Source organism: Centrocercus urophasianus, unplaced genomic scaffold (genome assembly GCF_019232065.1).
Source record: "Centrocercus urophasianus isolate 14NV4802_14NV808 unplaced genomic scaffold, USGS_Curo_1.0 seq_3, whole genome shotgun sequence".
In the NCBI taxonomy this organism is placed as follows: domain Eukaryota; kingdom Metazoa; phylum Chordata; class Aves; order Galliformes; family Phasianidae; genus Centrocercus; species Centrocercus urophasianus.
In genome coordinates this window covers 1490353-1507043 of record NW_024884866.1, presented here as the reverse complement: position 1 = coordinate 1507043, position 16691 = coordinate 1490353, and the positions used below count along the sequence as shown (strand labels likewise).

General features: G+C 41.1%; 1 protein-coding gene across 11 annotated transcripts in view; it reads right to left on the bottom strand.

The window, feature by feature from the left end:
• The window catches only part of SH3D19 (SH3 domain containing 19), an 80101-nt gene extending 64092 nt beyond the window's left edge, over positions 1–16009 (bottom strand). The window contains exons 1-5 of one of the 11 annotated variants that reach the window (XM_042828439.1): positions 15938–15960; positions 13535–13729; positions 12776–12971; positions 12154–12353; positions 11132–11261 (exon numbers count right to left, since the gene is read on the bottom strand). In XM_042828439.1, the coding sequence (XP_042684373.1) occupies positions 11132–11253 (122 nt within the window). In that variant the 5' untranslated portion in view covers positions 11254–11261; positions 12154–12353; positions 12776–12971; positions 13535–13729; positions 15938–15960. Of the gene's footprint in view, positions 1–8007; positions 8308–8380; positions 8481–10489; positions 10893–11131; positions 11262–12153; positions 12354–12775; positions 12972–13534; positions 13730–15937 lie in introns of those variants that run through there. The other 10 variants (XM_042828443.1, XM_042828446.1, XM_042828440.1 and 7 more) reach the window with 10 other exon arrangements.
• Between the last annotated feature and the right edge of the window lie 682 nt (positions 16010–16691).

Below are 16691 nucleotides of genomic sequence, written 5' to 3'. Positions count from 1 at the left end.
CAGATGCACCTTCTGCAGGTTGTGAAATCACAGTATGTGGAATCCAGCTGCACGCTATCTGAGAGCACAGTGACTCCTTGGCAAGATGGTCCTTGAGGACCAAATGATATTTAAGGATCTTTTTAACTTTATGGTGAAGTGCAAGAGGCCTTTTTGTAAGTAATCTGTTTTGTGGGAATTTCAAAAAAAACAAAAAACAAAAAAACAAAAAAACATCTATATGAGAAGCAATTGTCATACTTACTTTCAGATAATCTTTAATTTCCATTTCACTGTTTGGACAGAAGCACCAATGACATTTAAGGATAATATTTGATTAACAGAACCATAGAATAGTTAGGGTCTGAAGGGACCTAAAACCATCTAGTCCCAACTAGTTTAAGATCATGTAGTTCCAACCCGCCTGCTGCAGGCAGGGACAGCGCCCATAAACCAGGTTGCTCACAGCCCCATCCAGCTTGGCTTGAAATTTTTCCACAGCGGAGGCATCCACAACCTCACTGGTCAATCTCTTCTATTATCTCAGCACCCTCACAGTAAAGAATTTCTTCCTGATACCTAGTCTTAATCTACCCTCTTCCAGTTTAATATCATTTCACCTTGTCCTATCAGTATATGCCCTTGAAAAACATCCCTCCACAGCTTTCCTGTAGGCCCCCACCAGGTACTGGAAGGCCACTAAAAAACCTCCCTGGGGTTTTCTGTTCTCCAGACTGAAGCCCTCCAACTATGACCTTCTTATCATGGGCCCACTTACCTAACCAGTGAGGAACATTTAGATATATTTCCAGGCCCCAAAACAGAAAAAAGCAATTTGTGAAGAAGGAACATAGAAAATGAATGAGAGAGATAAGGAGGAAATAGCATGTCAGAAAAAAAAGAATGAACATCATCCACTGAGATAGGAGAGGCAAGCAACCCTCTTGGAACACAGGGCTTTTACACCCCTTGTTAAGAAACACATGCATGCTCAGAAAACGTTACCATGGTTCACAACCCAGATCGCTGTGTTGCTTACTTAAAAATTGAAAAACATGGATGAGGAGGACACAGTCTGCAAGGTGTAAAAATACCCAAATCATAACAAAAGCACTGTCTCTTTGTGAACAAAATGAAAGCTCTAAGTCACAATTTAAGCAGTATCTTAAAAACAACCGTTCATATTACAGGCATACACCTTTTATTCTTCACTAGCAGGCCTTGTAGTTCAGGTAAGAGCTGACTGCACCTGTCTCCCGATTTCTGAGCAATTACAGTACTTCATAAACCTCTCTCATCTGTTTTTCAGAATGTTTAGCAATTGTACTTCCTCCTCCTTCAGGCTTTCAGAAAACACACAATAGGAAAAAAGCTATTATAATAAGTCCTTCTTAGTAGCTTCTAGCCTTGACATCAGGTTAGCGCATCTAGTCTTCAGTCTTCTAAATAATTCCACTCTCATCCTATTGCTGTTCAAGGTAACATGCAGCAGTTCCTCTCTACTATCCAATGAAAGGCTTCAAAAGCCATAAAGCATCTTTAAACAACTGATGACAAGATGGCAAAGCCACCAGCAACCTGAAAAGGCAAAAACAAGGCTCCTGTGTTTACCACAGAGGAGAAAAAACAGGGAATTTCACCCAGGAATCCAAAGCTGCCAGTGACCATTGCAGTCAGCACTACCTTAGAGCAACAGATCCATTCCCAAGCATGCCTAGACCTGACCTTTTCCCTATCCTGCTCCTGTGCATACATCAGAGGATTCAGCAGAGCCACCCAACCCACACTACAGAGCATCTTAACTTCACTCTGTCGCCAAGAGCGTAACAACGTTCCTCAACTACGTGTTCTTAATGATGGATCCACCAATGCCAACTAAGCAGCAAATGGAGAAATAAAGTGTGCTTAGAGTCACAGTAGCAGCTACTATGCCATTTCTAGAGTGGACGCTGGTGATCTACAGAGTATTGCATATGGAATAAGCATGGGAAAAGATACTTGGCCCTCTTGATACTGTGCCTACTACTGCTGGAAACATGAGGTCTGCTTCTCTTCTCTCAGCAATACCGCTTCTCCAAGCACTGTCTTGACCTGCTTAAACAAAGAGGTGGTGGACTACAGCACGCACCTTCCGCTCCAGTACTCTCTCTCTGGTGAGTTTCATCCTTCCAGTTTGGAGATCACTGACTATTTTTCAAGACATACTTAGAATCATATAGAGCTTTAAGAAAATTCTATAAAAGGTCTTGGAAGAGACCATCAAGATCACCAAGTTCAACCATCAACCCAAAATTTTGACAAGCTTTTGACAAATCACAAGCTTGCGGTACCTGTCATGAGATAATAGTGGCACCTGATAATGCCATTTTCCGAGTACCAAGTAACAAAACATTTTTCCAGAACTTCTAATTTGATCCCAAATCCCATCATTTCTACTAGTTTCTATACTGCAGATTTACAGTACAACCATAAAATGATTACAACACACCAAGGGAACAATTTATTACATGAAAGTTATCAAAATGCTGAGCTTGTTCCCAGGCTTTTATGTCCCATCACTCACACAGGATGAGTAAACAATATTTTAATAATAAATAACACCACAGCACTCTGTTCACTCAAAAATTCTTGTAAATGATTTAACACAGATGTGCACAACCCAAATCAATTTTCATGTGTTGATCTGTGATACTGACTGCTTGGGTTTTAATGCAAGACAGAGCGCATGATGAATATAAATCTATCACCTCAAGAAAACTATTTACATTTAATTTTAGCTTGTCTCCTGCATACAGAAATAAAATGCTATAGCTGAAGAAACGAACTACCACTAATAGCTTATTTCATGCATACAGTATCCTGTCTAGAAGGAGAATGCATCAGAAATACCTTCACAAGAAACAAAGTGCCTGAAATGTACTTACAGTTTCTGGAATATAAATCACCGTGTTCTAAGTCACATTAAAAAAGCAAAATATTTATGGAACATTCATCATCACAATCCAAAAACTAATGAATAGCATATAAAATATCAGCCAGCATGTAACAGAGAAATTTTAAATAATGCATAATTAAGTTGTGTTCTTACTACATGGTAACATTTGAAGGTCAAAAGTTTAAGTGGCTTTAAAAAGGAATTAATTTAACACAGATTTTCATATGAGCTTCCAATAAGTCTCTAAAATACTGGCTGCAAAGGAGAAGGAAACCTTCTTGTTAATAAAAATTAAATTCCAGTAGAGGTTTCTTGCATACTTTCTTGAAGACACTTAGATGCACTTGTAAGAAATAGATTTTAATCAAAATTAATCTCTTATCTGATAACATCATAACTTTTCTATGGACATCAAAATTGTCAAAGTATTACTTTGAGGTTTTTCCCAGTTTGGACCATGAGGCAAAATAATTTCAAGCTTCACTGTGAACCAGTCTTTCAGGCTGGTCCCAAACACAGCTACATACAGCCACAAGAAGCCAAAAGATTTTTTTTTCTTGTTGTTCTGTGTGCAAAAGGAATCACAGACAAATGAAGTTCATCTTTGAAGCATCTTATTTAGAACTCTATTAAATGTTGTTCAAGTGTCCTGAGATCAAGACAAAATGTCAAATTGATGTTTTTAGAACACATCCAAACCATAGAAAACTGCCGATTTACAACTCCACCTGAATCAGTTAGTATAACACAGCACTACATCACATAATCAACTTAAAGATAGTCATATCCATAAAATGCTGTCTTTTAAAATTCATAAAGCATCGGGAAAACAAATGAAGATGTCCTGCTACATGCCATCATCCACTAAATACATGCTTGCCCTAAAAACTTATTTTCATTCTTCACTAAGGAGAAGGATGATTGCCAAGCATAAACCACAGACAAACACATAATATGTTGTCTTCTCAAATCCATAGTTGGAATGTTTCAGTAACTTTGGTACATGTTTTTCAAGCAAAGTGCAAAATTTAGCCAATGCTTCATCTCTGGCTTTGTAAAACACTGGATATGCAAAGCACAACTGCCCAGTGAGAGTACTGAAAGGACCAGGTTTTTCCAGCCCAGTATAGAGCAGGCAAACAAGTTAACAGCAGCATACAACTGTTTGAAGGGCAGTAAGAGAGCTCAAAAATCCAAGCTGTTCCTGATATTAGCAGGCAGTGTAACAAGAGGCAATAAAGACAAATGAAGCTTCGGTGGTTCAGGATGAATGTGAGAAACAATTCCTTTGCTAGGAGGTAGTGCAGCACTAGAAGAGGTTGCCAATCCTTTTTTGGGAGATACTGTTCACAACATAGCTAAAGAAAGCCTTGCGGGATGGATTCTGTCTCAGCAAGATTCCTGCACCAATTCAGAGGCTGGATAAGGCCACCCTCAGAGCTCACTTTCACCCAATTCGGTGGCTACTTTAAGTCACAGAAAGTAAAAACACAAAAATAATTAAAAAAAAAAAAAAACAAAAACAAGAAAGCAACTACGCACTATTATATGTAAAGCATTGTATTAACTAGAGATAATAAGCATCAATGGAATAAACGTCAAATGATTTTAAGTGCTTTCAAAATTAAAAGTCATATTGCACTACAGATATAGATATACATATATATATATACATATATATATACACACACACACACACACACACACACAAAGGTCAACACCACCTCTCCATTGTTTCCAGATTTTAACTCAATTATTAACTTTTGGCAGTATAGCCTTAACAATGTTATTTACAAATATTAAGCCTGTTTCATCTGTAAACAAAAACTGATGTTGTAAAACCTTATAAAGAATTACAGAATGGCTTGGATTGGAAGGGAGCTTAAAATTGCCACAGGCAGAGACACCTCCCACTAGGCAAGTTGCTCAGGTTTTCACCATGATATTGTGACTCACTCTGCCCTTTACTATCAATACCATTTCGTTATGCAACAATCCTGTTCTATTACTTGTTACCTTGACAGGAAATGATTGATTACAACATGCAGTAAATAGCATGGTCTTCGGACAGTCATAACTCAGTGGGTTGTTCTGTTCAGCTATAATCTCATCACTCCTTACGCAATGATTCATTTTTGTGCTTCTCTTCGGCTGTAATCTAGCAGAAGGTTCATTCCATCACACAACTCTTCACTGTTATTTGTCATTATACAGTCTCCTTAGCTAGGTAAACACTACACCCTGCCAACTATCACCAATTATTCAGTTATTTTCCTTAGAGTAACATCTATTTTTGGAAGGGTTCTTTCTTCAGAAGACAACTTCTGTTTTGGTTCAGTTGACACTTGCCCGAACTTCAAGATTTTTTTTTTTTTTGCCACTGACAATACACTAGATTTTTTTTTTTTAAATGCATTTCCACGTACAGGCTACATTATTTTCTGCACAAAAACTTACAGTCTTACGCTTAACCCACCAAACCCCAAACCAGATTTGCGGAGCAATAAATTTAGGGGAAACATGCAATAACTTCAGTAAGCTATAGAAAAAACCTTATCAGGTAATCTAATTAACCAGGTAATCCTTACCTGATATAACATACTAGCTCTAGCATGAGATTATTACACAAGAATTACATTATTGATGTTCTTTAAGTGCTTTACTGTGTGGTGCCTCAATCACAAAGCTGGAAGCCCTTGAGCCTGAATTGGGACTGCAAAAACTAAAACAGACCAAATCCCAAGAAAACAAGAGCTCTTAATCCAGCTGGCAACCAACCTTTCCACCTCTTTAACTTGTGATCCATCTGATTAAATAAAGGCTCACAAAGCTTTCTTCTTTTCAAGGACTTCTTGTGTGCACACGGACAGGCTAGCAGATCACAGGTATACTTTGCATTCATACAATACAATTGATCTGTTATTATTTTCTCCCCTTTTGAGTTGGTTACTCTTACTACAGAAAAGTGGAACAACTTCCAGATTAGTACTGAAGGACACAAGAATGCTGATGACAAAGATCCCAGTTGACCATTCCTGACTTCTGTAAGCAGAAGCAGATTGTTCCACTTCATAAATGTAAGGTTTAGTTAAGCTTATAGTAATATAACACCTAACTCCTACAGCCACTTTCTCTGCATCACATTTTTCTCTCTACCCCAGGGTCACAGCACCCCATGGGAGCTGTTCTGACCAAGCTGTTCATATTATGATCCAGTGAACCCTAAAGAAGATCATCACTCAATCAGTTACAGGCTGAATTTCATGAACAGTCTCAGACCTTACTCTTTTATCCTGGAGACTGAACACATATGAAGTAATTTGGGAACAACTACAGCACTCCTGTAGCAAATATTATCTGTGAAAAAGAGTCCCTGATGCCTGCGAAGTACTGTTCCCTGCATTTCTTCAGCCACACTCCACCAACATACCGCCTTAATTTCTCAGCATGTTGAGAGGGGCAATGTTCAACCTTAATTTGTCACATTTGACACAGCTCATTGTTCTCAGCTTCCAAAACTAGTCAGCACCAGTATGATGTGGGAGTTGTGGGAGTATAAAAAAATTGATCCATCTTAACTGGATCTTGTTTTGGCTGAAAACCAAAACATCCATTCAACTGACCAACCAAAAACCGATAATTTCACCCATAACCTAAATATGCCCAATAGAGCTGATAAGTTCCAGAAAACACTCCCAAACTGTGGGAAGAAACAGGAAAAAAAATCATCAGATATTTTAGTCAACATATCAAAATTTATAGCCACTGTGCAGGAGCAAACCACAGACAAACATTTGCCATAAAAACAAAATAATATTAAATTAGGTTAATGTCTTTCTGTACTACTGGCCATCTATAGTTTTAACTGCACATTAAATTAAAAATCACAATAGCTCTTCATTATGAACTTCAATTTTATTACTGACTTCTACATTTGGCTATTTCTCTTCTTATTTGGAGTAAAGAAACATCTGCTACCTCCATTACAGATTCATCTTTTTGTAGGAACACTGACTAGAATTCAAAGTGAAATGACATATATGAGTTTAAATTTCCCATGTGCTTCAGGTAACACCAGAATACTGAGATTTTTCTCTCACTCCTAAAAGGGCAAGTCCTTAGTGGACAGACACAAAATTAACCAAAGCAATTCATAACTAAGATTTACTGGACTCACTATAAGGTCTCCTGGAAATGCACTTATTTTACTATGTACACACAAAATACAAAGCTACTCAACACAGGAAAGCATACCACAGAGTCCAAAGTTAAATTGGATAAATAAGTCTAAAGGAATAGAACATCTTAAGTTTGTTTGATTTTTCTTTTTTAATATTCACAGCACTTTTTTTTAATAAAGTAAGAATACTAATACTCTAAATTAAAAGAAATCTGTTGAAATTCAAGATTCTGTTAGAATGTTTTCTGTAACTTCTTTGAATAAGAATGTATGCAGCCCAAATATGGAACAAAAGAAGGGAATAAAGAATCACATTATTTTATTTATATTGTTTAAACAAGTTCCTCATAGGAGCAAATCCATCTCATTTATCTGTGTAGCTTTTTTTTTTTTTTAAGAATATATCCTAGTTTTATTTCCTATTACTTGAACAGTGAAAAGAAATAAAACCAAGACAACCAGCATTTTTTCAAAAAGAAAACCGTTCTATTAATACGATTCGTCAAGTGCTTTGCTCCTGTTTTCTTCCAGTTTTTCCAGAATATGCTAATCAAAAAAAGCTTTCTTGAATTCAGAGATAACTCACCTATTGACATGACATGCAATGGTGTAAATAGGCAATCACACAACGTACTTAAGCTATGTAAGATGAACTGTCATGGACAAGCAAGGCTCTGATCCCACCTCATCCAGCAATATCTACAAGTACCCATTCCCTACTTTAACATCAGTGCTGACACTTGCCTACTGCTTCAGCAAGATCCTTCAGCTTATTAAACCAGCAAAAATAAATCCAAACACCCTATCTAATCCATGAAAAAAAGAAAAACACACAAGTAGATCTCCAACAGCTCAAGCTATATTTTCTCAACAATCAAAGCCAAACTAACTCCTGGCTGGCATAGAATCTTACCTCCCTCAGGCCTCATGTTCCCACTCTCTCTTTTGTGCCAGCTTCAACATTCATCAGATTCTGTACAGAAGCACTCCAGCAAGCTGAATCAGCAGAACGTCATCTACCAAAGAGACGAAAAACAGCTTTCTGCTGGGCCAGTGCACTGAAACAGGTTGGTGCACGTCCTAGTGAACACAAGAACTCTGAGCTCAGCCTCCACAGCCACCAGAGCAATCAGCCCAGGCTGCCACAAAAGCACACTTGGCTCACCAGCAGGTCAGACAAGTAGCAGAGCTTGTGACCCCAGAGAGAACAGAACTGTACGTCCAAGGAAGTCGTGGCCCGCCCCCCCCCCCCCCGAACAGCAAGCTGCTAGATTAGTTTGCTTCACCCTCTTGTGTCCAGAGTAGCACAACTGCAACTAACTTCCTGGACAAACAGCCCTTCATTCAATGGCATCCTGTACTCTGGTCCTCCAGTAAAGCACTGCTAATTTCACGTCTGAGTGTTTTATAACACTGAAGCATTTCCGAACTTTCACCTTTCAACTAACTGCCTCTTGCTTTGCATACAAGCCTTGTTTGTGGAGGGCAAAGGTGAGCAACTGCCCCTACTCTCATGCATACACCAAACCTACCAGAAATTAAACTTGCACATCATCACCGTTAGTTTAACAGATTGAAATGCTTCAATTGACAGCCAGCTAAGATGCATCAGCTCCTTTCAAGCCCTGTAAAAACATTCACTAAGTTATTCAATGCCGAACTACGCTAATGTTTTGTTATTGTAACTGCACATAACACACAAAAAATACAATTTTCAAGAGGCTTGTAGATTACAGTACAAGAAACCATCAAACAAGGGAAGGACAACAAACTCATCTACCTAACAAGTTATTTCTCACGGATGCCTTAATAACACTGCTGGCAGGCTTTACGTCTGCTTTCCAATGCACTGTCTTTAGAACAGATGGAAGGGAGGAGCGACAGCCACAGCAGAACATTCATCATTTACACATTCTTTACACAAGTCAGGTAGGCAGTGTCTGGCTGCTTTAGAGAGGGATGCCAGGACAAAATAATAATGAAAATTTAAAAACTGAAGAAGTGCTATTTACTACTCATTAGTAGCATTACACCCAAGAGAAAATCCAGGAACAAGCTTTGTTTCACAACAAGAAAACTAAGATTACATATGTATATACATGAACAGCAGAAAGAAATGTTTTCCACCAATAAAAGTCTCCAAACAAACCTTTAAAGAACAGACACCAGAACTAGCAGCTCATGTTTTGCTACTGAAGAAGCTGCACAGGAACCAACGCTAGTTTTGCACCCTGCCCTCGATGAGGCGAAATGCTGCGCGTGTGCCAAGCCACAATGGCAGCTGCTAATCTAGCACCTGCCCAGGAATGCACTCACACAGCTGGGCTGTGGGGAGCCACAGGACAAGCATGTTGTGAGCTTTCCTCTGCAGTAAGATCCTTCAAATTGCTATGTTTTTCTCATCTACAAGGGAATGTTCCTGCTGCTTAAAAGGATGCAAAACCGCATGAATTGTAAAGTTATTAAATTATTAAGGTTCTATGATAATTACTAAATGCCACTGTATTTGGAATCCAATTTGAAACACGAAGAGTAGCTGGTAATTGTCCTGGAAACAAACCTTATGAAAACAATTCGATCTAGAGGAAATTTTACAGAGAAGAGGAAAAAGGCCACATTTACCCATTGAGTTATCATGGAAAATGTGATACAGGCATTCCTTGTCAATTAACAATGAGAACTGAATTAAAGAAATCACTTCAACTGCTGACAGGGCCCACTGGATTTCACCACATCAAATAAAATCTGATTTCCGTCAAGTCACTATGAAGTTTGCTCCCAACCTCCTGTCTCCACTCTTTCTTGTACACACAAGTTCTTACCTCCTGTTTGCCAAGGCTTGCCATCCTTAGCTACGCGGAAATAGTTACACGCGGACAACTTTTGAATCTAGGTGCTCCTCCACCCTGGGATTTACAAGATGAATCAGTCACGCATTTTATCTCACGGTATGTTAAATAATTGGATGCACATGGTGGGCAACACACATCTACATCACCATTAGGTTAGAGGAGCAATCTCTCAGAGCACCCTTCACCACCCTCAGAGCACATGCTTTCAGTTGACACAAGGCAAGGTACAGATGCACCCCTACTGAATTCATTTTAGTGAAACCGACTGGGTCAGCACACTTCAGCAGAGCTACTAATGTGAACCGCCCTAACGTAGGAATCCAGTCCCACCAACCAGGCATGGGCTGGTCACTGAGGGGACACCAGGTACTCCAGCATCAGTTGTTCAGCACGGAACACCCCGGCCATCCTCTCACAACTCACAGCAGGGAGCCCACGCGTCCTTCCAGCAGGGAGGCTCCGACCGCTCGGCCTAGTGGTCCCCAGACGGCCGACACCGCAGACCGGCGCCTCGCCTTCCCCAGACCCTCGCCCGCTCCTCACCTGCTGCCGAGCCCAGGGCCCGGCGGTGCCTCCTGCCGAGCTCCCGCAGCTCCTCCTCGTCCTCCTCCAACCTCCAGGCTTCGGCCATCGGCAAGGGGGCGCGGCCGACGCCGCTCAAAGGCCGGGGGCTACCATAGCCGGCCGGGGGCCCTCCCGCCCCTTCCCAGGACGGAGGGGGAGGCCGGCGCCCTCCCTCAGCGCGGCCGCTCGTCCCCGAGCCCGTCCCCGCCGGGCCTGCCTCGCACCTGCGCCCTGCCCGCGAGCTGTCGCGCTCCTGCCGGCGGGGCGAGCTGGGGCGAGGAGGCGGCCGGCTGCCGAGCAGGAGGCGGCGGCGGCGAGAGGAGGAAAGGCAGCGGAGACGCCGGCTGCCCTTCCTGCCCATCCGCGGCTCGGCGTCAGCAGGAAGCCCCACGGCCGCCTGGCACCACTACAAAAGGGGGCGGAGGAGACAGCGAGGGGAGGAACCTGCGGCCGCCGGCGGGCAGCGCCGCGCCGGGCACCTCGCGGCTACAGCGGGCCGGGATCGCGCCGGGCAGGCCTGCATGGGTCCCGAGCGGCACCGCAGTACACGATGATGGGAGCGCGGTAGCGGTCTTGCTTGCATTTAAAAGCCAAGTGTAAGAAGACAAAAAGGCTGCTTACTGCGAGGGAGCTGGCAAACCGGGAACTCGAGCAGTTCGTGGAGGTGCAGGTGTCATCACGGCAGGGCTCTGGCATCCTGAAAGATGCAGGGTGCAGTCGGGGCAGGTGTCCTGCTCCATCATGAGAAGACCTGGACAGGAAGAGAAGTGTAGGAGATGTCAAAAAAAAAAAAAAAAAAAAAAATGGAGATAAGAAATGCAGTCTAACCCTGCTGATCTGGGCTCTGGGAGGTCCATCACCTTACAGCTGTGTGAAGGAAGGCATTTAAAGAACACCAAGCTCCAACTTAGAAGCTGGAGGATGTGGGTTTTGGCATGAGGTTCACAAGGGGCTCTCTTAAACCTCTTAAGAAGTGGTCTTATGGATGCACTTGAAACAATGAAGTGCACAATTCCAGTACTAAGGTGATATGCAACATCTGGCTACACTTCAGGTTGGACACTTGAAACTCAGTTACAGTTTCAGCTTTTTTTTTTCCAGGGCCACCCCGATTGTATCTAGAAGCAAAATAACATCGTTCCATCTTGTAATACAAGTTACCATAAAACCAGTTCATAAGGCTTTTTACCAGCGACTCCACAGTGAGCCTTACTGAGGAAAGAGCACATGAGGAAGTAAAACTCAGCTTTGGAACAGGTGGATCATGGCCAGTAAAAAAAAAAAAAAAAAAGTATGTGACAGTACATTAGAGCAGGATGAGAAAATACTAAAAAATCCTCATGTTGAGCAATATCTGTGTTTACTCAGTAAGCACAATCGACTCCATGCACTGAATGAAGTACTATGCAGGAAGAAAAAAATGTGTATAACGCATAAATACAAAAGATGGGCTGTGCTTTTATTTCTGTTCCAGTCCCTGAGCGTTAAGAGTTTTTATCTTCCTGCCCTCCCCCCACCACCACCCCCACCCCAAGCATTTAGTGTTTAAGGGACATAATAGTACTAAGCACATGCTATAAAAGGACCTAAGGCTAGTCATGAAACTGAATGTACAGTAGGAGTGTGTTACAGACAAGTCAAACCTGTCACCACAAGTACGTGTTGTCAAAAGTCACATGCTTCAGATGAGCTCTGCATGAGAGGAGTGGGTGTTGGCTAAAAGACCTCACAAATTCCAATGCCAGATCAATGCCTTGCAATTGATCCAGTCTGGGTATGGAATTCCTCTACGGTGCAATTCTGCCACAGACACTCTAAAGAGGTTCACCAGAAGGCCTTATCTCTAAGAAGAAAAAAAAAAAAAAAAAAAAAGCAGTTCTAACACGGAAAAGTGTGAGGAACATCGGAAGGGAGTAAAGTCACTGGAACGTGTATGAGACAAGAACCTCATATAAAACAAACAGGATGTGTTGTTTGTACTCTAGTTCTCTGCTGTAGAGCAATAATGCTACACCTGTTTTCAGCACCTAAATACCACTACCCACAAAGTAACAAAGAGCAATAAAACCAGATAGCCAGATCTGCATCACAGTCAAAGAAGGTTTCTAGATACGAAGCTCCACAGAGTAACATGGTGTAGCAGTATAACATGATGGAAAACAAAGCAGTAACAGCAGGGTAGCAAAGTCCTAGGCTGCAGCAAGAGAGGACAAGCCCAAGTGCAGCAGACATGGACACAGAAGCAAAGAAAAAAAAGCTGCTTACCCTTGGAAGGCCTCGGGTACACAGTGATCTCCAGCGAGATTCCCTTGCCTCCACTGCCAGCCCTTAAATGAGGTCTGGATGCTGGTTCCACCCCTCTGCTCACTTAGGTGCATTGCATATATCTGAGCTCCCCTGGGTTGGCCCTGCTCAATCACTGCTTCAGGCCATGACTTAGAATTTTCACTATGCTGGGAGCCTAAAATTATATAGAAGACAAACATGGACATAATGGAAAAGGGGTAATGAATGTAGTAAGAATAGGGAGGACTGTTTCTAATATGCCCAAAACACAATTGTAAAAGCCCAGAGAAAGTCTTACTTAGAAATGAAAGCCCTGTACTTAGATTATATAGAACAATGAGGTCTCTGAAATGCCAGCTTGGCCATATACCAAGCTCTGCCACTGGGCAATGGCAGCAAGCATTCAAGTTCCTCCTCAGAGCTAGAGGTGATTAAGAAATGCCTGGAACTGGCCCAGAACAGATTTCACTAGAATGGAAGAGATCAGACTGTGATACAGTTCACAGGTGGATACAAGATTCAGGTAGCAATAACCAACATACTTCCAGAATCTACTGGAAACTATTTCCAGCCACTAACACTGGAAACAAGTAAAAATAACCAGTATTCAAATAAAATCGAAATCTAAAGCAGCATTGCTTAAGACCCTTACACCAGGATTTTCTTTTTTTTCTTGCTTCTTATTGCAAGAAAGCTCAATGTGATAATGTACATTACCTCCACAAGGAGGTAGCTTACCACTAGGTAGAACTCCTCAGGATATGTTGTCCATTGGTGTATTCACACTGCCTGTGTGCAAATGCTACAAGTATTCAAAGCTTAGAGGCACTTTTTTTTTTTTTTGCTTTACATGCCCGTAGAAAAAGTGTGTCTTCACTCTCACTCTTCACTTCTTCACTTCTCTTGACAGCATTATCTGCTAATACACAAAGACTAAGGGCACAGAGACAGAGAACTTAGTTTCTTACAAGGAATTATTTTCTAGTGAGTACTTGTCCAGCTACACTCATTCATACTGCGAGTGTGAACTGATCCTCACATCCATTGATGTTGGTGTTCTCAGGTGATCAACAGCTTCAGCATTGCTCTGTCAAAGCAGCATTTCATCAGCATCGTGATACTCGATAAAGCTGTACAAATAATGGAAGTAATTGGGAAGACAAGCCTTCAGGAGATAAATGGGGCTCTGACAGCGCTCCTGAGTAGCTCCACCTGAGCAGACCCAGTGACACAGCCCCATGCTTGGTTAAGTATGTTCTTGAAGGAGAGAGCTGTGCTTCCGGGGCTTTAAACAAGCAGCAAAATCAGTTGTAGAAATAACCAAAACAGCTGGATTTACTGGCTGATCTAATAATAGCTTAGTCCAGACAGAATAATTTGTGATAATTTGGCTCAGATTGGAACGCAAGAAAAAAGTTCCGCTGGGTTCCCACACCCAGGGGAAGAAGGAAATGGGGGTGGGGACTGAACTTAACCGTTTCAAACACAGCAAAAACTGAAAACACACAAGAAATTTTCTCCAGAAGAAAAAAAACTCCTCTTCTGCTTCTCAGCAAATAAACCAGTAGACAATTAAAAAATAAATAAATAGAAAACAAAGGAGAGGAAGTAAAAGTAAATAGGGGGAAAAAACCACCAAAAGTTAAAGAGAACACACCACCACGTCCTGCACTTAAGTCCTGTATGAAGTACAATATCCTTGTGTCTTAGAAGCAAGATGAAAGACAAAATACACTGTTGTACTGCACTGAGAATCTCTGCTGTGTGTATATGCGTAGGAATAAAAAGACCTCTGTGTATTTCATAGCTACACTTCTCCTAGAAAAGAAATCTTATTGTCTCAAAGTCTGTAATTTAGCTGCTAGAATCTGGAAATTTCTCACTGGGATTCTACTTTGCCATATGTACTAATGCTGTAATGTGCATACTTGGAATTTCACAATGGAACAGCAGAAGGAAGCAACTGGGTAAATGGGTCTTTGTATTCTCTGCAGAACATTTACAATTAGTTGCCTTAATAGTTATTATCTTTTAAGTATTTTGTCCTGATTTGCATCCTTGGAATTGCTGCTTTGTGTGTCCCTGCAAATAGACACTGTTTTTCAACAACAAAATATCAGCTCCATAGAGCTGCTTAATTGAAGCTGCCTATGTAGCCTCAGTGTCTATTCAGATTCTGCAAAGCAGCTGAAGCCTGCAATGAATCTATCAGTGTTTGGCAGAGATACAGAAACCTCAGACCACAAAAGAAAGCAGACTAGAGATTTTTTTTTTTTTTAAATGCAAAGGATGAAGAGCTTGCGAAAGAGAAAACGTAGCCTTTAGACACAACAACATTATTTTTGTTCTGAGTAAAAATAACAAGGATCTTGCTCAACAGAGGAGCAACACTGGCAATATAGTCAGTATAGGAAATGGACTCTGTGGAGAGTCGAGATCTGATAATTGGATCTCCATTTGTGTTCATCTGGTCCAATGGATTCTCGGGTAGCTGGAGAATAACGAATCAGGAGCCTGCAGGCTTCCTGAAAGGACTCCAGATAAGGCTGGGCTCCTTTGTGCTGTTACAACTACTTGTGGTTCCCATCACATCAGCAGGATGACAGTCTAAACATTGACGATTTTGTGATAAGTGAAGATGACAGCAATAGAAGATGATTGATTTCCTTGAATAAAAACCTTTCTGAGAGAAACACTGAGATTACCTCTACAAGAAACTAAGGATTCTGAGATAGGTGTAAGAACAACAAAAAAGAAAAGACTCCTGCATGCATAGAAAGAATCTAATAACTGCGAATTATCAGAAACCACAGGGTAATCCACAAAATAAATAAATAAAACAGGTGACCAAATACACAAACTATTCAGGAGTTTTTAGAGTTGCTAGTTTTTGAATTCGTTCTACTACTAATTTTAATTACTTAAGCTGTTTGTTTTTTTTTTTTAATCTTGGACCAAAAGTACCCTTTACTTCCCAATCTTTTTAATTAGCAAACATCTTGTAATACAGTAACACAATGAAAAACACAGCAGAGAGAGCAGAGTAGCAAAGTCCTAAGCTACAGTAAGCAAGAACTTCCCTCAAAAGCAACAAGTATAAGCACAGATACAAGGGAAAAAAAACAAAAGCAAGTCACTTACCTTCAGAAGGCCACAGATACACAGGAATCTCCAGCAGAAAAAACCCTTACCTCCACTGCCAACTCTTAAATGAGGTCTGCAAAGGGGCTGACCCAGCCTCCACCCCCTTCTGCTCACTCAAGTACATTGCATGCACCTGAGCTCCAGGTGATTTTACATCAAGATTTTACATCACCTAGAGGTTGGCCCTGCCTTCCTCTAGGTACTCAATCACTGGTTCAAGCTGTGACTCAGCATTTCTGCTACACATCACCAAACAGTATTACTAATGAAATCTAATTATACCACCTCTGTGATTAAAGAGATTGAGGAAAGGAAGTAAAACAAAGTGAGAAAATATAGAAGGGAAAAGAGCTGTTTGAGAGGTGAATCCTTCCTAGAAAGAGAGGCTACCATGGCCAAATGCATTTTTAGTTCATACTTTGAAGTATTATTGTTTACTCTATGACCAAATTTATTAGTAGAGAGCATTGATGTTGTGCTAAGTATCCTGGCAACAGCATCATGTAAGATGTGTCCACTAAGATAATACATGCAAGTACAACACCTAAAAATACAGAAAACTAGCCCCAGGATATGAGTCCATCTTTTCTGCTACAGTTTGCATTTCAGTGCCAGGAGCTGTTAAGGGAAAAAATTACGCAAGTTTGCAGGAGAGTCCTAAAGAATTTTCAAAAGAAGAAATTGAGTCATAAATTTGTCCACTATAGTAAATACAGAAGTATCCCTGAGCACTGAAAATGGTTACTGTAGT